At 38.7% G+C, this 25368-nt stretch overlaps 1 protein-coding gene across 13 annotated transcripts in view; it reads left to right on the forward strand.

Moving 5' to 3' along the window:
* Positions 1–25368, forward strand: part of MAGI2 (membrane associated guanylate kinase, WW and PDZ domain containing 2) — a 699878-nt gene that overhangs the window by 542289 nt on the left and 132221 nt on the right. For all 13 annotated transcript variants that reach the window (XM_085039895.1, XM_085039928.1, XM_085039912.1 and 10 more), the window contains 3 exons: positions 2237–2294; positions 9297–9418; positions 10836–11018. In XM_085039895.1, coding sequence (XP_084896021.1) covers positions 2237–2294; positions 9297–9418; positions 10836–11018 — 363 coding nt within the window. The remainder of the gene's footprint in view (positions 1–2236; positions 2295–9296; positions 9419–10835; positions 11019–25368) is intronic.

Raw genomic sequence — 25368 nt, forward strand, 5'->3', positions numbered from 1 at the left:
AGGAAAGAGCATCACAGGGCTTTCTAATGCTTACAGCCTTGACATGCCAGGGATGTGTCCCTGCAACAAAGCAGGTCAGCAGCTTCCTGGGTTGCACTTGGCAGAGCATCACCAGCAGATCAAGGAAATGATCCTGCCCCTCCACTCAGCAAGGTGAAACAGAGCTGGAGTGCTGGATCCAGGGCTCCCAGTACAGGAGAGACATGGACACAGAGGAGAAAGTCCAGTGAATGGGCACTACAATGATTAAGGGACTGGAACATGACTCCAATGAGGAAAGGCTTAGGGACCTGGACAATTTGGCCTGATTTTATCAATCTATATAAATGCATGAAGGGAGGTGCAAGGAGAACAGAACCAGGCTCTTAGCAGTGGTGTCCAGTGACAGGACCAGAGGCAAAAGGGCACAAACTGGGTTACCCAGAAAGGCTGTGGAGTCTCCATCCTTGGAGATATTCAAGCACTGACTGAAGATGGTCCTGAGCAACCTGATCTGGCTGACCCTACACTGAGCGGAGGAGCTGGGCTAGACAATCTGCAAAGTTCCCTTCCAATATCCACTATTCTGTAATTCTATGACTTGCTTAAACACCTTGTGCTGCATTTATTCCTATGAAGTGACAATAACAAAATAGCCCTGACAAAAGCACAGTGTAGACTTAGGAAGATTTCAAAGCCAACAATATTCTAAGAATAATAAGAAAAATTGAGTATCAACATTAAGCTTTCCATTAAAAAAAAAAAAAAAAAAAGTAACATGGGGTTCCTCATCTTCCTGTCTCTGGCAGGGGACTGTAACCTTCATGGCAGGATTGGAATAATTTGAGCAGGAGCATCCCCTGGGGGCAATGTGACACAAAGACCACAGCAGTCTAAACAGGTTCACTCAAGAAAGGATCAGCTATTACAGATGCATTTAAAGGAGAAGTAACAAGCAGAGATTATTTCCTTTTAAGCCTTTAGCCTCCCATTTCCCCCTCAGGCTTTACTTTCCTATTTGTTCCTTTGAGCATTTCAATAATTGTCTATTCATACTGTCAGGGATAAAAAAAATTCAGGTCATCCAGGAGTACTTCTTTATGACCAGTTTAATGACTGTTCAATATGATCTACATTAGTTCTGTTCTGTCTAGTTCAGTACTCATTGTCTCCAAAAAGTTACTTTAAAAGTTCAACTGAGTTTAAAAAGAAAAAAAAAAGAACTGAGATATCACATTCCAGAGTCCAAGTAGAATCTCAGTTACACTCCCCATACATTGTGCCATAGTCTTTAACTGCACAGAAATCAATATCTGTGTGTGATGGGAATGCCCATCCTTTCATGAGTCTCCTCCATCAAAGTCATCACATCTGGCTCTGAGGTTTTCACTCTGTTCATGTCAACTGAGATACTTGTTGCATCTGTCTGGTGCCTTTTAAACACAAGATGTAATGTGTTGTCAGTGTAATAATTTTTTAAGCATTCAGTGTGAGTGGTAATAAAATATGTATGGATTTACATGAATATAAATGTGGAAGTTTGGTTATAGAGGAATGCAGATTGATATTCAAGATTATTGAATTAATGTTTATAACACTTTGATTGTTAAGACCAGAAGGTTTTAGGGATCTCTGTTTCTCCAAAATGTAGTTAATGTCCAGAGGATGCTACAATATCTTATTTTGGTTTGTGCTTTCATTTACTGCTTTGCACTCATATGTTCCTGATACATAACTAAATTTTGGAACAGGATGCTTTTGGAGACTGTGTAATTGCAATCACCGTAAGACAAATAATGCAAACATTTCAGTATACTTACTGTACTTTTATGGCAGGAGACAAACTCTTTTTGTTCCTTCTAGACCAACTTTTCTAGGATTCCTAAGAAAAAAAGCTCAAAAAGCAAAGTAATTTTTATGTGTATACCTATTGGGAAAATAGAATGCCCTCACTTCCTCTGGCACTAATGTCACACAAGATGTGCTACAGTTGTTGGCTGGTACAACAGTTGGAGCAATAAAGCAGTTCAACCAAAATATGTTGGTCTAGAGACTAAGCTGGTTTTGCATGCAAATTTCCAAGTTGTTACTACTACTTGTGGCTGCCATGGGGTATGTTTTTGGCATTTGCTTTGGTCACTGTATCTAATTTCACTATTATTTCCCTCAACACCCAGCAAAGATCCACAGTTTTGTTATTAGAAATCTTAGCATTCTGTACTGCATTTACTGAGAGAGATAACTCTTTCTTTTTCAGAGCTTCCATATGGCTGGGAGAAAATTGATGATCCCATTTATGGCACTTATTATGTTGAGTAAGTTCCCAAGTTTGATATTAAGTTGCTATTAATATGTCATACCCTAATACTAGTGTCCTCTGCATTGCTTAGCCTGGCAAGGAATGGGTACAATTATTTGGCATGTTAAATAAACTGAGGGTATACCAGGAATTCTCAGTCATCAATGCAGCAAATGTATCCAGATATACTCAATGTGTCTCAAATCAGTGACTCAGACATTCAGTCACTCTCTTTATCAGGTTCTGGTTTCACAGTACCATTCCTGCTGGTACTTGCACAAAGAACATATCCATTAAAGAGATGTTGCATTTTCTATGAAAGCTTCGGATATCCAGCAAGGTTATATATCAGGCAAGTCTTGTTAATGAATAGAGCAAAGCATAATCATTTTAGCCCAGTTAAGATCCTTTTCTGACTAGTCCTCAATTGCTGCAAAGCAGATATTTATACTGTTTGTATCAGAATTTATTTATATTCTGCAAATAAAATTCTAGGGGTGTTATGTTTTATTTTGTATTTAATAGTCTAGCTGAAAAGAATATAAATTATATTTTCATAGCACAAGGCTTGCTTTCATTTTCTTCAGATTTTATTTTAGTCATGAAACAAGGAAAAGAAAAAGCTTATTTCTCTGTGAAAAGGCCAACACTTTTGTTTGAAGTAATGGTAGAACCTGGCCAGTTTGCACATAAAAGTAAATCTGAGAGATGAGTTCCTCTGCTTTTTAACTTAACACACAGTGAATGAAACTTTTGCAAAGTTAATCTAGATTCAGATACGTTTCTGGAAGGGATCAGTTCTCACTCTGCTCTCTACAGAGAGTATGCAGGAGAGGAGGCAGAAAACCACTCCTGTCACTGTGCAGACAGCGCTTGAAAGGTTGAGAAACAACTATCTATTAGTGCCTTGTATTCAATAAGGGGGATCTTTAGAGAATATGACCCCTGACCTAAAATCTCAGTTTCAAATCCTGACACTAAAGCAGTATATTTCTCTAGTTGTTTCATAGAAAATAGAAAATTTACTTTGTGTGTCTATTTTTCCATTGGTCTCTTGAGTCCATACCAGCACATTGACTACAGGATTGCCCTGGACAGGTACTGGGGATGCAGCTTTTCCAGACTTCAGGATATGCTGCTGTTATGCCAGGGTTGAGGTGTGCAGGTAGATAAAAAAATCATCTGATTTCTGGACATCTAGAAGATATAAGATGCCCCTTTCTTAACTGCTGTCACAGCAGCAACCCATGCATGTTCCCCAGCCTTCTACAAAGCAAACAAATAACTGAAAATGTTGTTTGGTCATTCCCCTACTGACTCTTTCTGTCCCATTCTCCAAATGCCAGAGCACCCGCTCTTCTGCTTTGTCCCCAGCTTGCTTTCTGCCCTCAGGTGAAAGAGCCAGCAGCCCCATCTACTTTGCTGCTCAGCTAAAATCATCTTAGTCAGTCCAGATTCAAGCAAAAAGATAAGTTTTTAAGTACCTACATAATACCATTAAATTACTCCCTCTTATTATGTCTGAATTCTTTTATGATGTGCCCAAGTAGGTAGGGGCTGGAGTTCTCATATAATTTTGTACTTAACCCCCCCGCAAAGAGTTCTGCACGTGCAATTATGCAGCTGCTGGGTGTAAGTAAGGCTTCGATCCCAGTGGTGTTTAGTGTATTTTGGAGTGTAACAGGTGTTGTGCAATTTCTGTGCATTAGTCTCTTACTGAGACTCTGCTTGGTTGTTAGTGCAGCCCAAAGCATTCTGGCACCAGCGAGGCTCACATTCCACTGCAGAGTCACAAAAGGAACAAGTATTTATCCGCATTTCATGTCCAACCACAGGTAAACAGACTCAAGGCACCAGGCCCAGCTGTTAGGATGCAATTACATATTTTAAGGCTGTTAGTGCCAAATTTATTAATCCTACCACAGATAAGATTTGTGGACAGATACATCAAACCTGCTGCAGTCTCAGAGGTTTTTAGAAGTGGAATGGATGCTCATGGTATGGCATTAAAAATGCAGCCCTGCTAAATTCACATGAATTTGTATAGTCTGTAAAATGTAGCTGTAGTTTAATTTGCTATCTGAGCTCAATAAGTTTGAAACAAAGATTGCATTCCATTTTTCCTGCTAAAACGTAACAGTAACTTTTTTATTACCAGTATTCAACAGATGAGTTCCTTTTTAACTAGATAAAATCGGATTACAATAAACTCTCCTAATTACATCATAAAATTATGAAAAGCAAGATTATGAAGTTCTGCATATTCAGGTCAGTCCAAGTTTACATGCATGCCTACAAAATCCCCATGGAAGGAGGGCTTTTACTCTGCTCAGAGTACAAGTATCCCATGGGAAGTTTGTAAGGATGAGAAATGAGGCAAACACACTCCATTTCCCCTTACAAGGAGCAGCCATGTCCAGCTCAAATATTCTGAGATCAGAGAAAAAGCTAAAAAAGAAAACAAACCAAAACAACAAAAGCTAAACCTCTTGCTAGTCAAGTTGATAAAGACTAATCACAACCTATTTGCAAATTCTGTTAAAAAAAAGGTCTCCAGTATACCTACCTCTCTTAATCATGCATGAATGTAGGTGTGAGAGATATAATAATTTTCATTTGCCTTGTTATGCAGATCCAGACTTCATTTGTAATGTGTAGATGTTCGGCATAAATGAGAAGTGTTTGCTATATGTTTGTTAACTTTCATACAATCTGATCTTAATCTGTAAACTAAGAACTAACAGCACTGAGCTGTGCAGGGCTGTGGAAAGTAGTTATTAGAGTGCATTGGGTCTTTCAGGATTCTAATTGCCAAAAGATTGTTTCCCTATGTAAGGATGATTAACAACAACACAGAGCTCAATTTCCAGACATGGGCTCTTCAACAGAACAGCTAAATTAGCCATATAGGTATTTATTCTGGAAAAATATACCTTCTTGACTTAAAATTTCTGACACCACTCTGTAACTACTCAAATAGAAAAAGTTAGTTTGAGTCTTTTTGTCATTATAGAGTGTTATTAACTGAAAAAAAGTGACTATAAAGAGTAGATAGGCATTATTACATTATGCATTAGAATATCCATTTTATAGGCATCCTGATCACTAGAATTACTTTGTTGGGTGATAGACAGCTATTTCAAAAGCTATAGGCAAAAACTACAAAAAACCTCACCCTGTATATTAGCTTATTAGCTACTGTATATTAAATTAGCTAAGAAAAGGAGATAGGTTAAACTCCTTTTGCTGATGCACATGCTCTGACCTGCTACCATTTTGTCAGAGCTCAGTACCTTGACCATCAATTAAAGCCTGCAAACTAGGCCCTACTGCCCACAGATCTCCTAAGGATGTGTTTCAGTTGTCTTAAGTATATCTAACATGAAACTCATCACAAAAACAACTTGGCCTGGCTCCACTGACTGATGAGAGGGCAGAATGGTGTCTATGTCTTATAGGCTAGCTGGTGATGATGGTACCTTCTCATCACACAGAGACAGGATTTTGACATCGCAAGTAAACACATCCCAAATCCTACCTCTGAGGGGTTGTCCCCAGTTAAGATACAGGGAGGTAACAGGGGACAGCAGCACCAGCCACTCCTTCTCTGCACAGCCACAATGGCACAAAAAGAAATCAGTTGGATTAGGCTTTGGATTAGGCTTTTAGATTTTATATATATTGTATAAAATAAAGGAAGAAAATTGAAGTTAGAACTGTTCTCCAAATTAGATCCTATGAGCAATGAGCAATACATTTTGGCTTCCATCCAAAATCTGTTTTAACCACAGAAGTACTTATTTGTAACCATCTCCAAAACTCTCATTTGGCTTGTTTTATGAAGGCCTAGGCTAGTAATATATATTTTGTATGCTGTTGAAGTAGCCAGATGAAAAGCTAGAATGTTTTTTCAAGAGAATTACTTAGCTTAATAACTTCTCTCTCAAGTAAACTCATCAGGAGCATTTTTTCTGATTTAGCCATGAAGCTGTATAGTGCTTAAAATTGCATAAAAGAGATGTGTTACATGTATCATCAGTGTAGGAGCATAATACAGTATTACTGACTGATAAAAATGACTGATTATCAGTATAATTTTCTTTTCTTTGACTCCTCTTGGACACAATATTTAATGCAGTTTTCTTAATTAGTTGTAATTTCACATTGTGATTTTGAGACTGCACACTACCATAAAACAGTCAAAATATGGACCTAAATTGGGGCTTAGAGTTATTAAAGTTGCACCAACATGAGGTGCTTCAAGTACCTCTCTCAGTCTTCCTATCTGATCTGACAGGACAAAATGTCATTTTCAAGATAGCTGTTATCAAAGATATTTCCGTGTAAATGGACCAACCCACAACTTAAATTCTACCTTGAAACTGTAGGCAGGCAGTAGAAAACAGGTTCTAGCTGTGATATCCATACCACAGTAGCTAATCTTTCTTGAGCCATGAACACATTTTAATTAGCTAAAATCCCAACTTCTTTTATATCAGAGAACCACATATAAATTGAAACTTAGTCCTGCAAGGACCCTCCTGCAGCACTGAGATGTGCCCTGCAATTATAACATGACACTAAGCATAGTGGAAGGTCCTGAATGAAGATCTGGGGTGTAATCTTTGATATCCATTACATCTGCATTATATGGCCCAAAAACCATGGGAAACCATGGGATGATGTCGCTGTTGGACTGCTAGCGGAGTGAAGAGGTGAGACCTCTCGAGTGCTAGAAAAGACTACTCTTTATTATTTAATTAACGATTTATATACACATCAGAAGGCCGTTCAGATTGGACCAATAATCATCTGCCCCCAGGGATTGATTGGCCCAGGCAGTCAAACACCTGTATCCAAAAGGCCGTTTCAATAACATGAAAGTTTTATCTTTATTTATAAAACATAGAAGAAGAAGAGAGAAATTCCCATGGGAAAGGATCTGTGCTACCACAGGATGCTCTTATGGAGAGCAGCTGAAGAACAGGACAGGATACTTTAGAGCCCCTAAAATAAGGGATGATCCCAATGTTGAAGCAAATAATCCGATGTGTAGCAAACCTGGTTTTAGCCTTATCAAATGCTAACATAAAACAACCTAGATGTTGTACTCCATATCTCCTACTGGAAACTGTTTCCTAACTTCACACTTCCCCTGTGTGAAGCCTACAGACTTCAAGTTTGAAGTCCTGACATGTTTAATACATTCTAGTATTTACTTCCACATGTATTCATAGAATGCAATTATATATCAGAATTCATTCTGCTCGAAAAAATAGCTAAAAGTCCTTTGAGCTTCTATAACAGAAGAGTATTTCACTGGTCGTCCTGTAAAACCTTTCATAGAGATGCATTTCATTTGATCATGGGTGCTCAAAACTTTATGTAGTATTTGAGTTTCATCACAGTCTTGTGTAAAGGCAAAAGCAGTATTTCCTTTACAATACAGAAATACATCACATGATAAACCCATCGCATAATTACTTTTTTCATGCTTATGTTAAACAGCCTGTTTGAAGAAGTAAAGAAATGAAAGGGACTTTCCCTGTCTGCAGCACAGACCAAAATTTGCAAGAAAACTATTAATCAAATTTTAGACTATGAGATTAACTTAGGAGCCACTTGAATGAGTTATAGCCATGTGAAGCAAGTAGCAACTTCAAGATTTATCACATTTACTTCATCTCATTAAACCAAATATTTTTTTTACATGACTGAGCGTCATTCCATTTCATTAACACTGGCCACTAAATCCTATTTTGCGAGGATATTGCACTCCCATGGGACTTGATGCCTTTACCTCACTTACTAATGGCAATGCCACTTGCTTTCTTTGAAGCAGTGGTAGGACCAGAATCCCAAAGGACCTGAAAAGTGCTTAATGTGGCACAAAAGGTCATTTCAATGTAAAAAAAGACCCTTTTAGGATCTAAGAGTTTTGAAAGTTCCCGGGTCACCTGTCCAAGTTCTTAAAGCTCATGATTGGGATTGGATTTTCAGAAGACCTATGTAGATAGTAGCCCAGTGAGAACCCTTCTGTACATACACATTTATTTCCCCAGAACAGCACTTGAAGCACAAGCTCCTTCTCTTAGTTGTGATTCTGTTGTGATCCTCTCTTGTGGATTTATTCCATGAGGCCAACTACATTGTTTTGCCTTCTTCAGAAAACATGCAAAACACATCCCAGGACAGGATTGTAGTATTGCTCTGTGATAGATAAAATGTGTGCTTTAAAGAATTAAAATCAAGGATAAGGTGAGAATATGTAGTAAAGGTTATAACTGTGAACACAACACAGAAAAATAGTGGTGTAATGATGGAGATGTACTTAATGACCTGTAGTAAGAAACGTAAAATATCCAGAAAAAATGTGTATACTAACTTTTCTTATATTTGATATATAATCATGGCGATCTAATCTATCATCTAACTTAGTTTCTGCATCTGATTTTTCTGTGCAACTGAGCAGATACACACCATAGTATTAAACAGGAATAATCTTCAATTTATTACCTATGTTAGATTTATTTCTAAATTACCATCAGAAAACATTCTGTGTTCTAGGCTTTTCTTTTTTTTGTAAGTGATTGAGTAATTTCGCTTACAACTAATTGAGCATAATGCACAAAACTGGTTGAGATCCTTTGAATCATGCACGGAACAATGCTTCATGCTGAAGAGATGAAAAACTGTTGCTGTAGCATGTTTCAGCAGTGCTGCTGCTTAATACGTAGTCCCATAGATCAAAAGCATTTGTCTGTAGCAGAGTTCAGCACACTGAAGTGATAGGATGCTGCTCAATGCTGTTCAATACACAGGGCACTGGTTGTTTATTTTCATCCCCAACACAAACAAAATTGTGTGGAATGTAAGGGACACGCTCAGGCCCATCGGGGGTTCATCACAGTTTTGCTCTCTAACCACACACACCTTAGCCACCTACGGCATCCTACTGTGCAAATTATCATTTTACCCAGCTGAACCCAGTTGTTAATCAAAACCAAATTTTTTTCAGCCACATAAATAGAAGAACTCAATTTGAAAACCCTGTCCTAGAAGCAAAAAGGAAGCTACAGCAGCATAACATGCCCAACGCAGAACTTGGAACAAAGCCTATGCAGGCCCAAGGTTTCCGAGGTACAGTACCATGTTAGTTATCATAGTTAAGATGAAAGATCCTGCTCTCCTGTTAATGTGACAATGATTTTTTCATAGTCTGATTAAAAGAGTAGTGTTGCCAATTCTCAAAAGGTTATCACTAGTGTCCTAGCAATTTTCTTCCTTCTGAGTTCCAATAGTTGTAGGACTCATGAGCCAACTAAAACCTTCAGAGGCGCAGACAAAAAACAGAAGAGTTGAATCTAGTGTTTCCTAAAGGCTGAGAAAGTGAAAGCACAATACTTCCAAAGTAATTTCCAAAATAAAATCAGAAATTCTGTTCCTGGGAATATGCGACTCTCTCTTGAGCACCCGAGGTTGGCAACACTGAAATACTTAATTGTACCTTCTTTAAATTACTCTTAATTGATGTTTGGTATGTTTCTAAGCTAGCTCATCTAGCAAGCACCAATTAAGTTAAAAGCCTCAAGCACAGTGTTGTAGGAGTTTACAAGAATACAGCCACTTGGTAACATAAAATTAATGCGCTTAAAATGAGCTGCATATACAGCAAACAGTATTGGTGTAGACAAATGAACTTTAATGTAAGTTATAGTCAGAGAATGAGGCTTGTTCTCCTTTGTAACAGTAGAAAGCTCCTCATCAACCTTACCTAGACCCAAATTTGCCCGCCTGCGCCTCGCTCCCAAGAGGTCCCGCAGCGTGAATGACCTGTCGCAGTGCCGGCGCGACCCTGCCAGGGCGTGTGGGCTGTACGGTATGTCCCTGCTGCCCACCAGCCCCAGCCCGGGGCCAGCTGGGTCACAAACCCTGCACCTTCCCCAACCCTCCCTCACCAAGTGCAGCACGGGAGAGAAGCATGGGGAGCCCCACACTGCACCCCGAGGCACGCAGAGAGGGCACACGGAGCTCGCACAGCAGTCATGTGTCACTTGTTGGTTGGATGCCTAAACCCCGTTTGTTCAGAGAGAAAATCTCACCTGATACTTAGCTCTTGTTGGTAACAAATGGAATGAGATATTCACAGGGGATATTTTCCTCTTTGTGGTTGGGAGGGAAATTATAAAGGATGCATTACTTTGTAGACAAAGCTGAATTTATAGGTTAGGAAAGAGGTTTTTAAATTACCTCACAGATCTTTTTTATTGTTGTAATTATTTTAGCTACACAATATCCACTTCTGAATGGATTTCTAATATCAAAGAACATTTATATCTCTTCATTTATGGCTGATCTGCCATAGATAAGAAATATGTTTTAAGCTTTGTATTAGTACAACAACTCACAAGTATCTTTCCTGGAATGCCTGCACTCTTTATTTTCTTGCCTTTGATACACTGTCACTTGGTGTGAGCCAGTATTGTTATCTGCTGTCCCTGCTGTGTTGTGACTAGATCAGAACTTCTGTCTTTCTTGTTTGTGTTGACTGATGTAGAAAAACCACTCTTCACCCGTGATGCATCACAGCTGAAGGGGACTTTCCTCAGCACAACGCTTAAGAAAAGCAGCATGGGTTTTGGATTTACCATCATTGGTGGGGATGAGCCAGATGAGTTTCTCCAGGTGAAGAGTGTAATTCCTGATGGGCCTGCAGCACAAGATGGGAAAATGGAAACAGGTAATTATGAATGTTCTTCTGCTCTTTTATATGAGAAATAGAATGAGAAATAGATTTCTGAGTCTCACTCTCTCCATGAATGCATGCATTTTTCATATGACTTTCTGTGTTAATACATAGAAACACTAAGTTTCTCGGTAAAACTTTGTTGTAATTTTTCTTTCCAGTAAATTCCAGGTAGCTTATTTTTCTCATTTCACAATATTTTAAGGCAGAAAAAATCTCTGCATTTACCTGCATAAAAATGGGATATGGTTTATAGGCTGTTTACTTAAGCGGAGTCTACATAGAAAAAAAAAAAAAGAGATAGGCAGAGAGAGCACAGACTACTAAGTGCAAATTTATTTCTTTAGAAAGGATGGTTTTGCAAAATAGTTGAGTCTGATCCAATACTGTTCTCATTAGAACCATCATAACAAGAGTTTTCAGTGTGGCATATGGACATATAGGCATTTGTGTCCTATTAATAAAGAATCTGTGAAAACTCATGAAATAAAAGAAAGTTCCTCTGAAGAGGTTTAAAGCTGCTCTGAAGATCTGGACCACCACTGCAAACATTTTCATGTTCACAGATTGATAAAGATTGCAAACCGCTGTCTGAAAGGTCACATCAGGTCTATGTATGGGTGAAATTCTGTCGCTGTTGAACTGCTAGCGTAGTGAAAGAACCAGGCCAGATCAAATGTGGCAAAAATCTGATTTTATTATTTAATTCTAAAACTTATATAGACTTTCAAAGATCGTCCGGATTGGGTCAATTCAAGACCTCCCCCTAGGCCGATTGGCCAAGCTTGAACCGCCTATCTTTCCAGAGACCGTTTCAATAACATCCAAACTTTATTTAAAAAAAAACACAGGAAGAAGAAGAGAAAATTCCCATGGGAAAGAGTCTGTGTTACCACAAAATTCTTTTGGAGGAAGATGAATTCAGAATCCAAGCAGCTGTCATCTTCTCTAGGAGAAGACAGAGAATAATATAATAATTTCAGTTGGCAGGGACCTTCAGTCACTAACCCCCCCCAGGTTAAAACAAAGCTGACTTTGTGATTGGATCAGGTTTGTCAGAATCTTGAGAAAATCTCATAAGACACAGGTTCCACATCCTCTGTGGACTCCTGTCACAGTGTTTCACCACTCTCATGGTCAAGAATTTTGCCCAGAAGTTGTGGATGCCCCATCCCTGGAAGTGTTGAAGGCCAGGTTGAACAGGGCCCTGAGCAACCTGGTCTAGTGGGTGGTGAGGGAACTAGATGATCTTGAAAGTCCCCTTTAACACAAACCATTCCATGGTTCCATGATTTTCTTTAGGTCCAGCTGGGTGTTCCACAGGTACCGCTGGTTACTAGGGACTGAAGTCCTGTTTTCCTGGGTTTGTGCAGCCCTGTCCCTCTGTACAATATCTCCCCAGCAGTCCTTGTTCCTCAGATAATGTCAGGCTACACAATGGTAATGGGATAGGTACATAATTAATCTTTCCATTTCTCGTGAAGATATTGTAATAAAGAAATGCTAGTTTGTGGGTTTTGTTGCCTCTGCAGAAAACCAAATTCATGGTGGCCAGAAACACTGTAAAGATAGTTTTCCAAACTTTGATAAAAGGTCATTGTGGATGGATCACAGCAGCAGAGAAGGATCCTTTTAGTGTGTTACAGTACAGGTAGCAGACACAGAAATGCACACAGGCACAAATGATGTGAGTGGAATAGTCAGAAGTGATTTTTCTGGAAATTTCATTTCATCCTTCTTTTATTGTAGTCAATTTTTTATTGTAGTCATATTCATATGTCAGAATAAATCACCCTGGAATCTAATTTATTTCATAGGATTCTTCAAGACTTCACAAGTAGGAAGTGTGAAGGTTGTGAAAACTTTTATTTAAGAAAAAACAAACACAAGCACAATTTGCTTCAAATCTAATGTTATAGCCAGCATGATGTTTCTAATGCCAAATAGATAAACAGAAAATTTATATGAAGAAGTAAAATGTAAGAAAGAAGTAGAATATAGATTTTTGACATTGATTTTATAAAAGACATTAGTCTAACAGCTTTTTAATTCTCAATTCTTGTTGCCATTTTAACTTAATGCAATTTAGTTCTCAAAGGCAAAGTTTATTAAATTACCTGATTAAGTGAACAAAGGATACAACAGACTTCCTGAAGTTCAGAAGATTTCAGTGACATAAACTTCATTTTTCCCTAATATTGTCATACTGTCTAATTCAGGGCATGAGAGCTTTTCCTTGTTTGTCATGGTTTAGCATTCTCAGATGCACCACTCAAATATACTTGCTAATCCCTCTGAAGTGTGGGCTATTTATTAGTGAACTTGATCATATGGAGGTCTTTTCTCTGGAAAACAAGATACCCTTGCAACTTACTTGAATTTTTATGCAGAAATTGAATATGGGTTTCATAATACTGTCAATGGTTATTTTTGTAGTCATGGACTGTCATGAGAACATGTAAGAAAAATTTGCTTTAAAATGCATAGAAATAGCATTGTTTTTTCCTCAGGTAATTAATTCAACTACATTAGGAATGCAAAACAGAAATGCACATTCAAATATATAATCACTCTATAATTATGTGACCCCAAAACATACAAAATTAGATCTCAGAACAAATTTTGGCCTCAAATGTCTTCATTTTTAAGAAGAGTGACAGATTCTGATGTAAAGTAATTGAACACTCTCAGACTAATGATTGTGGCATCTAAAATAATTTCTATGAATAAATGGTAAACTGAAAAAATATATATAAGGTCAGAATGTTTATAAAAGCACAGTTCAGCAAAGTGCTTGTATTTCCTGTCTTTCCTTTTCACATTTCCTGAAGTAGGATTTCTCACCCTATTCAGCTATTTTACAATCTAATCAACTGAAGAAAGTCTCCCAGCTTCCATCAACAGCTTTTTCATAAAGCTGCTCATAAAGCTGTTAAAATCTTACATTTGAAAACTATTTGAAATTACATATTTCTGTTTATTTGTTAGGTAGGCATCATTGGATAATGAATAGAGCTTTTAAAATAAATGTTATTTATTCTTTTGATACACACTGTGTGTTGTTCAATTTATGTGCACTCAAGATACGATCAAAGTCATGGGAAGATTTAATTAATGATCAAAACATCATATTCTGGCAGTAGGGCATCACAGTAGAAAGTCTGAGGGCAGTGACAATGATCTGTGAAGCAACCTGAGTGTAAGGGATAACCACAGGTACTGGTGCTCCCAGCTCGAATATGATTCTGGACCCTCTCCCTTGCAAGGCTATTTTTTGGCCAAGTGGTTATCAAAATCTTCATGCTTCAGACCTTCATCAGATTTGGGGGAAAAAGGAATAAAAGGCACCATCTCTTTTATCTTACCTAATCTTGGCCACAGGCTGAAGACACCGAAGCTGTACTTCAAGCTAATTTTTACAGAAACAAGTTCATAGAAAACTACCATTGTAACTTTGGTTTACTTCTCCACCCAAAATCTAATGTAGGGATCAGATACAAATGCTATTCAAAGAGTGAGTCTATGTAAGTCACAGTCACTCTTTAATATGATCATAACAAAATGGTTTGACCTGCAGGTTTCAAAATGGAGCAGTTGTGGATTTCATCCTTTGGAACATAGAGTCACGGAGCCATAGAATAGTTTGGGTTGGAAAGGGCCTTCCAAAGATCATCCAGTCCCAACTTCCATACCATGCACAGGTACGCCTTCCACTAAACCATGTGGAGCTCCAGCATGTGACCACATCACGTAGCTTGGTGTCATCAGCAAGCTTGTTGAGGGTACACTCAGTCCCTGTGTCCAAGTCCCCAGCACAGGTGTTAAATGGTGCCTGTCCCAGTCCTGACCCCTGAGGAACACTGCTTGAAGCCTGGAAGCCACTGGGAACACAGCAGCAGCTGCCTGACAGTGATTTGGCATTGCTGTGATGCAATGAAACAAAAAAGCAATGAGGCAAACCAAGTGCACTGAGATGCAACAAGAGATATCTGAGCTCCTGACAATCTTTCAGCACCACTAAGTGCCCAGTGCTGGGCACTAAGAGGTATTTATATTTGTCCTGGACCCACAGTAAACCTCACAAGCAGACTCAGAGGAACCACATCTCGGTGGATAAGTCAAAACCAACCCAAATTACATTCCTGTTCCCATTTGCCAGATGTTTCAGAACTCATAGGGGCTATTATGCCCTCATGTAAATCTGGCATCTGTGTGCTAATGGCTGTTAATAATCCTGAAAATGCCTTTCTAGGACATGTTTTAGCATTTGGAGCTCAATCAAACTGCTGGATATGAACATTAAACTCCCCAGCATCTCTGTCTACCTCAGGACAGCCTAGGAGCTGATACCACATTCTTTTCTGGGAGGTTACATTTCTTTGTCTTGTCTGAAGCCTCATGCAGCTGATAGAAGACTGTCTGTATTTAAGAGGCCCCTGCATTCCATTAAAATGCTGAGTGAACATCACTGGTAAAAGACTACATCTACATGAAAAGGTTTTTATACAGTGAGTGATTTTGACTGACTGCTGTTCTAAGGCAAACAAAGATTTAGGCCTGCAGCTGAGTCAGATAAAAGCTCAAGCTGCAAAGGCAAAAACTCTCCTACAATTCTCAAGGTTATTCAATGGACTGGATAAACTGAAACACTCCCACATAAGCAGGGGGAAAGATTCTCACTCTTCACATTTCAGCAAGCTCCATTTCCTTTGGTGAAGTTTTCCAGGAAACTGCTCAAGGACACGGTGCACAAGTGGTTCCTAGAGTCTGGTGATGACCCCTCTAAATGATGAATATCTTTGGTCACTGCAGGTTGAACTTTCCAGAAACATAAATCGGTGCTGAAATGTCATAGCTCAACAGTGCGAATCAAGAAAGGGGAAACATGTTCAATATATTCCTTCATTTCATCTGCCAAGCATGCACTTGGCCAGCTTTAAGATGCTAAATCATCTGTAAACAATGCAGAGCTAGGCTTTTTTAGATGTTGTTCTCTCAGGAATGATAGTTTTTTTCTGTATGAGTTGCTCTATTCTACAGAGAGAAATTCATAAATTAAAGATAAGGTTCAACTAACAGATGTACTTGTCTACAATACAGATGTCTACACCTACCATATAAGCAGACATCTATTACTTTTGTATGACAGTAATAGGATGAAGCCTAGAGACAAAATGTGGGGTTTGGTCCCACATCTACCACTCAGAGTTTCCACTGCACCTTAGAGATCTCCAAAGGCAATGAGCTGTTAGAAATGCTGGAAGGAGTGACCCATGGCCTTCCTGCAATCCTTGAATGTACCATCAAGACCCATAAAAATCTTCTTCACATGATGAACTTTTCAAGAAGCTGAGGTTACTTTAAATGTAAGCAAATTGGAGAAACCACACTTGCTGATCTACAAAGCCATTAATGTTACTATTTAAATGAATAAGAGCAAACTCAAAGCCATTATCAGGTGGTTGACCATACAATGTCACTAGGCTTAGGGAATAATTATCTAGTTTCATTAATACATATTTTTTTCACAGTAAGGCTAATATCTTATGACCTCTATAAAAAGTGGAGTACTCAAGACAGGAGGAATTGGGGATATCTGCAAAAGGTTGCATTTTTCCTAGTTCAAACAAATACTTAATTCTGTTCCCTTTTTATCCGTTGTCAGACCATGTGAATAAACCATCATCTCACCTAATGTGAGATCTGCTGAGATGCAAGGTTTGAACAGCAGAAAATATGAACTATTTATGCACAAAGAATGCCTTCAATTCAAAGAAGCAAATATGTTAAAATTAAAATCTGTGTTTTGGCAGCCATCTGGAAATGTTAATACTTTAAGAACATCGCTCATTGTATCATGACCACACACCACAGTACCTATATTCTTTTTCAAACAGGTCATGTCTTCCTGACATGCTATCAGTCAAAATCCAACTGACAATCTTCTCTTTTACAACATTCCCTACCTTTGGTAGCCAACTGTTGACCACAGTTGCCATCTCAAGAGGTACACTGACCAGGAGCTGATCACAAATACATGTAGGGCTTGATCTCCACAGTGCCAGACGATGGCTGGAACTTAGTTATCTCACCTGCCTGACACCTCCTCATGCAGTGGCTCCAGGAAAACTGGCCTCCCAAAGTTAAGGCATGGAGTTAGGAATATGAGAAGCTGTGCTACTAGTTGGACCGCTGAGGAAGGACAATATTTTCGTTGCTCTTATGCATCTCCAGGCTACAACACTATTTTGATATGCACCAAGACCTCATCAAGTGTCAATCTTGCAGCTGAAAGCTGATGCCAAGTGAGGCAGCACTGTGAGAGTGGAGCTGCAGATATAAAACCAGCTTGTATTATCAGCTTCCCTTACTACCCCTTCTATTTTTGGAACTATAATGTTTCATCTGATGTTGTAGTCTAGCTGAGACTGCATATCTCTCTCTGTCTTCATATGTTGCTATTCATCCCATGGAGTTCAGAGAAGAAAAATTAACTGTTTGGAAAGTAGCTAACAGCAATAACAAAAATTACTTCAGGCATCAGGGAGAGTGATCCTCCCGACCCACAGGCCAGTCAGTGTGAATTTATGTTATATTTGCTGCTTGTATTCCAGCATCCTACAGGCAGATGATGAAATGGTGCAAAGCACAGTAGAAGCACTATATTTGCATCAGGTACAACCAAAACCTACAGTTCCTTCCACCAGTGGTGCTGGTTACATTTTCCTGTTTGTGAGACATATGAAGAGTAACTATTTGTTAAAACCTCAGCCTGGTTTTCAGTACCAGTCTTCTTTCATTTCATAAGTTAATTTGGCTTTTCAAGTCAAGGGGATTGCAAAGGCATGGAGACTGGAACTACAACGTGAGTACTGTGGTCTTTACATCAGACATGAGGACAGAGTGATTAGATGCCCAGCTAATTCATAGCTGAGACACATATATTTTTTTTTCTTTTTGCAGTGCACAGCATCCCATTTAATTTAATCCACTTTATATTTCTCACCATAAAAACTTGCACATCATATAACTAATGCCAAAACCATTCAAGATGTGTAGAGTTAAAATTAACCCTGTTTTAGCAATCTATCTGTATTGCTAGTCCTCACAATTTTATCCTGTCTCTATGTAACCACAATTCTTTAAAGCAAAACTCTTAATTTTGTTGTTGTTGTTGTTGTTGTTGTTGTTGTTGTTGTTGTTGTTGTTGTTGTTGTTTAAAGGGGACTAAATGTGAATCAGCTTAAATTTTACAGGCTAAATCTTCTACTCCCCTGTTGCAGAGGAAACTGCTGAAGTATGACCATATTATATTTAAGGGGTTTCAAACACGAAGCAAAGAAAAAAATGCCAGTTTTACTATTTATTTAATATAATATATTGAGACTCACCTTAGATGGGGAAAGGGATATGACTTGTGGTTTTAAATGTGTGATGGTGACAGTAAAACTAATACTTGCATCTTAGGAATAATAATAGCAATTAAGAGTTTCTTTTTCAATCCCCCTTCCTTTCATATTTTAAGGCAGGCAGTTGATTGAGCTCTGCATGTAAATAGAAGGACCAGGAGGCAGTACTTATGCTGCAACCAATTTTTAGTACTTGTGCTACTTTTTTCTAAGATTAATTTTCCATTATATTTTTTATATTTCTATGGCTTTCCGATAACTTGGTATGGTGGTCACACTAATATCTGTACATTTCTCTTTATGTTAACCAAAGGACTGGGAAAGGTGTCTACTTTTGTTACTGAATTTTAATCTCCTTGAGGTTCCTATCTTAGTGTTTTCTTCATATTTTCCTTCTTTTGATACTCACTGTATCATGAGGTACTCATTGAATGATAACCAGAGATGAGCCTACACTAAAAAATAGTGTCCATATATGTGGATACTGAAAAGCTGCTAGCAGAAGCTTTTCCCTGAGAATCTCTCCCATGCAAACTATGAAAACAATGAGATGATTTTTGTAAATAGTATCTAAATACTTGCTGTTTTCCTGATCTGTTTAAGGCAAAGAGTGTTTAGAATTGAGCTTTGTAAGACTTCAGCCAATCACCCCAGGAGGTGGGTGACCACTGACCAATCACCTATGAAATTTTAGCACATATAAGCAGAAGTTGTAAACAATAAAGCTCTCTCTGCTTTTGCCACTAGATCTGTCTGTGCCTGCCGCATTCTCTCCGTCCCAGGTACTACAGTGACACATATTTTGTGTACCACACACTATTACTGTCTACATCTGAGGTTTTTGTGTGTACCTTGTCAGATTTTTCAGTTGGCTGGTGTGATATTCAATATCCACATGTTCTCTCTGAGTTGCAGAAAATCCATATGTCACTATGTGTTCTGCCTGATATGGAGTTAGAGCTTGAGTCTGTGCTGCCTCTCTGAGCTACTGAGCATTAAGTACTGCCTACAAATAGACATTCCATGAGCTATGAAGAGAGCTTTTGATTCTTTTTAGCTCTGTCATTTGTCTATTCCCTTCAAGTCTTAAATTAAAATTATTTATGCAAACTGAAAGCGCAGTTGCAGCAGAGCATCTAAGTTGGATTTCAAAATGCTTCTGAAAATGGACAGTGTGTTCTTTCAGGCACAGGAAAAATTTTTTTTAAATTCTTAGGAACTTCTTACCTGCACATCTCACGCTGTCTCACTTCATGAGATGATTCTGGGCTTGCATTATTAGTACAAATGGAACTCATTGTTCTCTGACTACATATCTCGGGATTTAGCCCTAAAGTCTGCCATAGTGTAGAAATTTTGGGAATCTTCTATCTCAAGTTTTAGGCTTAGTGTCATAATTTGAGGTGGTTCAAAGCAGCACACTAAGGAAAATAGATCCCCAAGAAGGGTGTCAATAGGGAGGGAAAGGTTGCCTCCATCAGGTTACTTACACTACCAATATGTGGATGCAATTCAGTTGCATAAACAGAGGTGTCCAGTGACAAAAAAAGTTCCACCTAGCTTCCTCCTGCCTTTCCAGGCAGCTCTCTCTTGTAAGTCCTGTGTGGTACCTGCAAGTCATGTATAAATATCTCAAATGCCAAAGGCTCTTGCAAATGGCATTAGACACCAGCTTAAACGGCCTCATTCCTCCTTCAGCAAGGAGTGTGTTAATAAACTCCTTCGGTTTTCCTTATCATCTGCTAGAGCAAGCAGTGGTTGATTAGTTACTCTAATAATAATCCTTTTCTGACAATTTTAAGGATATTTGTTTCCCCTAGCCTAATTCAAAACTCACATTTGTGGTTTTAGGAATACTTAAAAGAAGGAACAAAAAACCTTTTAAAATTAATAGCCTTAATTCTCTCTCATTTAACTATTCAAACAACATTATAAGAAGCCTGATGATTCAGTTCAGTGATATACTGGGTGTCATGGGTTTGAGACAGGACCTTGCCAGGAAGACACACGAAAAAAGGGCAAACAGGCTTCAAGCTTAAAGTTGCAAAAAAGGTGATTTAATTACCTAACAGAATTGGAGGATAAATGCAAGGCAAAAATAAACTTTTCATACATTATTTTGTTCACTCCCCCCTCCCTCTTATGAACCTATAGTATTCACCCCCTTTCCTCCTTTACGATCCACAAGCCAGATGGGGGGGGCAGGGTGTGGGGCCTCTTTTCAGTCCACAGAGCAGATTCTCAAATTTATTCATCACTACAATTCTTCTACAACAAATACTCTTCATCTCTACTTGTTTCTCTCTCTCTCTCCAGACAGTTTTCTGCTCTCACCCCCACCCTCTTAAGAAGCAGTCTCTGCACTCAACCGCCCCCCTTCCCTCTTTCCAAACCAGCAACACAGACAGGGGCAGGTTGAGGGGTCCTCTGGTCAGTCCAATCAGGAAAAGAGGTTCTCTACTTAGCCAGGGGTCCTTCCCACGAGAGACAGTCCTCTGAGAACTTCTTTGGCGTGGGTCTAATCTCATGAGCAACATCCCGCCCGAATTCTGCTGCAACATGAGTTCTTTTGTCCATAAGGTGCTGTGCAGACTCTCCCGAGCTGAGGCCAGGCTGCTTCCATGCCAGGAGCAAGGAAAAGGCCTTTCTCTCCCAGTCAAGGCCTTTTGCAGTTTTAACTCTTAGATGAGACTCCCACTGGTTCACAGTCTTTTCCAGGCATCCACCTCCTCCTCTGGAGTGAGCTATGGGTGTATTTCTGCATCCTTATGGACTCCATGGGCTGCAGGAGGAATTTCTGGCTCCCCCATAGCTTCCACCACGGCTAGCAGAAAGTTTCAGCTCCAGTGCCAGAAGCACTGGAGCACCTCTTTTTCCCCTCTTCTTCACTGACCTTGGCAATCTCCATGCTGTTCTCCCTCACATATTTTCACCTCCACCTCCTCCTCCTCCAACTACAAAGTGAAAGAAGTGCGCGCCTGCTTTGTTTTGAATTTTTCTTAAATATGTTTTCACAGAGGCGTAACCAGCACCTCCAATTGGCCCAAACTTGGCCGGTAGCATGTCCATCACTTTCAGAGCCATCAGAGATTGGCTCTGCTGGACTTGATGTAAAAACTTCAGAACTTGCACTCAGGACACACAGGAGCCATCTTTGTGCCACACCCCACCCCTCAGACACCTCCCTAGGCCTACTAGAACAGCTTCTGAGGGGTCTAAATTTCTCCTAGATGTTAAAAATACTTCACTGATGTTTTGGGCCAATCAAAACCACCACACTGGGGATTATAAATTCATTTTAATCTTTAGCACTTACTTTTTCTTCATATATTATTAGTATCTATAAAGAATACACCAATATTAGGATTTAATAATATATGTAACTTGTCTTCTTTCCTATGGTGACTTTTCTTCAAAAGTCATTTTGAAGTGAGTCACTCATTTCTTTTCAAGTCCACATATTACATAGAAATGCAGGAGGAATCTGAAAAGAGCACCAATCTTTCATTTTGCTTTTATAAAATCTGTATTTATACACAGGGGACAACTCATAATGCTCATAGTTTATGTCGCTTACTTAATTTTGATATCAATTCACATTTGCTGACTCTGTATTTTGATCTATGTTTATCTGTCCCAAGAATGATTATGTGTGCTTGTTACTTGAAACAGTAAAATACTGGACACATAAATAGGTTAAATTCTGGGTTGTGTAAGTGTAACACACAATCTTCTGCAGAAGAGAGTGTATGAGCAGGTCTGCTTATATATGGTAAATTTTTTCTAGTATTTAAACCATTAGAGCACCTCTTCCAGTGGCAGCAATAGAAAGCTGAAGATATTTGATTAGAGATGACTGAGGACTGAACATATCCAGCCATGCCAAATTCCACAAGTATAACACTTACTGTCTTTTATCCAGCTGTTTAATCTTTGACAAAATCCTCCCTGCAGATAATGTTTTTGTTTAACCCAGAAACCAACAGTGAAGTAATTTGATGGGAAGGGAGGGCATAATGGAAATATTATCTATGATAATTTAAAAATCCTGTCTCTTATGGACAAATGCAACACAAACCATAAACACAAGATATACACACCCTGTTGAACCTAAGCCACCAGCTTCACTCTCTTATAAAAAGAGTAAATTGAGACATTCTGGTCCTCAAAGGTGCTATATCTTTAGCAGAAAATGAGATCATACAGAAATCAAGAAATATAGTTAATTAAAATGTAAAGGAGTAAAGGTGAAAAAGCAAAGAGACTATTTTGACACAAATTATTCAAGTATGTGCAGTCTCAAATTCCTATTAATTTAAGGTCTGACTCCATGGAAAAAATGGCCAAAAAGGCCAAAAGCATAGACAAGGATACTAAAACTATGTCATACTTACTTCAGTATGCAAAATACAAAAGCAGAAGAAATGTGAAACTATTTATTCTGTCCACTATCACATCCTAATACACCTTTATACACTTCTAGCATTCATATTGTCACTTGTTTTACATGTGACAAGTTCTAGGAAGCCCATAAATTCATTTGACAGTGGACTCAAACACCGACACACAAGGTGGTAACAGGCATCAGCAATTTATTAGCCCCAGTACACCTTTTTATACTTTTCCTCACATACATAACATGTGTTCCTTATTACATTACCTTGGTCAGTAAACTATCCACAGGTGCCTTTTCTAATCAGTCCTACACTCCGCATTCTCTGCTTCATTCTCTAAGGTGTTTACCTCTCTTGTTTAGGGGCACAGCTGTAGCTTATTTAGGTTTAGGCTGCCTGCAGCCCTTTCATATCTTACCACGTTCATTCTTCAATCTGAACTTCATAATACAAAATCTGCAGATTCTGCTACTAGGACATTTAACATAGACCAGGATATGATAAATATATTGTCATAATCCTCACATTTATTAGGAGAGTATTTGTAAGTTTTTCAAGTTGCCACTGGAGTAAGTAGTGTGCATTGAACTCAGTGGCTGCCAAAAGTGCTGCAGTTGCAGAAATTACTTTTCTTGTAGCAAATGTAATTAATATCTGTCTCACATGATTTTGCTGTTTGTATGAACAGACAAAAATATACATTGAAAATAATAGTCATCATCTTCTCATGCGCTATTTCATTCAATAAATAATGGCATTTTTTTTCTTAAGAATGATCTATGAGATCAGAAAGAGTTTCTTGCTGTATAAAGAAATGACAGGAAAAGTAAGAATTTCATACTGCATTATGAAAATAATCTAGAACTGCACTTTTCAGTATCATCAGCCATGCCATGTTCTCCTCTCATTTTGGCATATAGAGCTTTATTATACCATTCAATTATCAAAACCAAAAGTAAATAGTTGAGTTTAGTTGACGTTAGCTGAGTTTCAGATTTTTATTTTCATTTTGTATTAAAAACTAATAGATTAAGAATATATATTCACCTCTGCCTCCACATTTGTGCAACCAAATACAATCTGTATCAATATTAAAATCTGAGAGTTCAGAAATTCCACTCGTTTTTTGCCTTTAAGCATTTTTGAGAAGAAATTTTAAACTCTGTGAGAATATAAGAATAAATTAAATAATTAATATTAAGATAAAATTTCAGAATAAATTAAGTAATGAATTTTAAGATACAATTTCTCCTGTATATTTAGAATGGGAAATATCTTTCTTGACAGCAAATATTTTGCTTGAACAAATTAGTTTACATCTATGTACCAGAATTTCCCCATCCAAAAGGAGAAAGTCAATTTAGAACTTAGTAAAGTGAAATAATTATTGAAGTTAGCAACTCCCATCATAACTGCTAAAAATGTTAGTGAAGAGACCTCCTAATGGAGTTCAGCTTGAGCTATTAAGGGCAAATACTGTCAAAGTCCAATTGTGCAATATCTATTAAAAGAAAAATCTGTTCTCAATCAAACGTGGATCAATATTTTAGTGCTCTGAGTTTTGCGTGGCACGAAATAAAATTATCCAGGGTTGCATTAGAGATGACAAAACATTTCCAGGCATATAAATAATATTTGAGGAGCTTTGCAAACCTTTAACTAATGGGGAGTTACAAAGACATTTGAGGCAATTTTATCAGTTCACTTCTAAAGCATCTTTCACTGTCTGTTGCCAGAATCAGGATATTAGCACAGATGCACCTCTCATCTGACCCTGTTTAGCTGCTCACATAGCCTTTGTAAGAAGAGCAAAGTTTATTCCAGCACTTATGCAACTGCCTCTTTGTAATTGATGATTCTGACATTTTAAAAATGGCTTGTTTGTTCAAAGACCTGTAATGAAAATTTCTCAATGACATAAGGAGCACTTTTCTGACCAGGAGGCAGTCATGAAGTGAATCCTGATGGAAAGGGAGAAGCCCCTGGAAAAATTCTTCCAGCCTTTTCTCTCTATGCCCCACAAAAGTCTTCTCCAGCAGTCACATAAGTGTGATGTTGTCTCTGAGTGGGAGGATGGAGGTGGAGCTCTCGGTGTCCTGCTGCTCCCGAATGTTCTGTGTGTGCAGCAGCAGGAGCTGCTGGGCTCCACTCACTCCTCCTCAGCTCCTCCTTCAGCAGGTACCAGAGGGAAGCAGTGCCCCTAAACACTGCTCTGCTGCCATGCCCAAATACGTGGGGGTTGTGTGCAGGAGCTTAGACAAATTGTTGCTGTCTGGGGCTTCGGCATTTTGCCAGGTCTCACCTATCAGCCTCAGGGGGTGACTTGCTGGTGGAGAGGGGAGGAGAGGGTTCAGTTTCCAGGGACTGGGTGCAGAGCCAGGAGAAAACTAACTGGACTAGGATGTGCTGGAGCTAAAGATGAGATAATTTGTTTTTGTTCTGCAGGGAGGCAGGGAGAAAAGGCAGTAATTTTATGCTAGAAATGGCTGGAGAGTGGGTGTTTCTATGCATGTGTGAGTGTGTAGGAGGTGGGAGGGGGAG

This window comes from Lichenostomus cassidix, chromosome 1Aa, assembly GCF_008360975.1.
Source record: "Lichenostomus cassidix isolate B80296 chromosome 1Aa, HeHo_3.0, whole genome shotgun sequence".
NCBI classification, from domain to species: Eukaryota; Metazoa; Chordata; class Aves; order Passeriformes; family Meliphagidae; genus Lichenostomus; species Lichenostomus cassidix.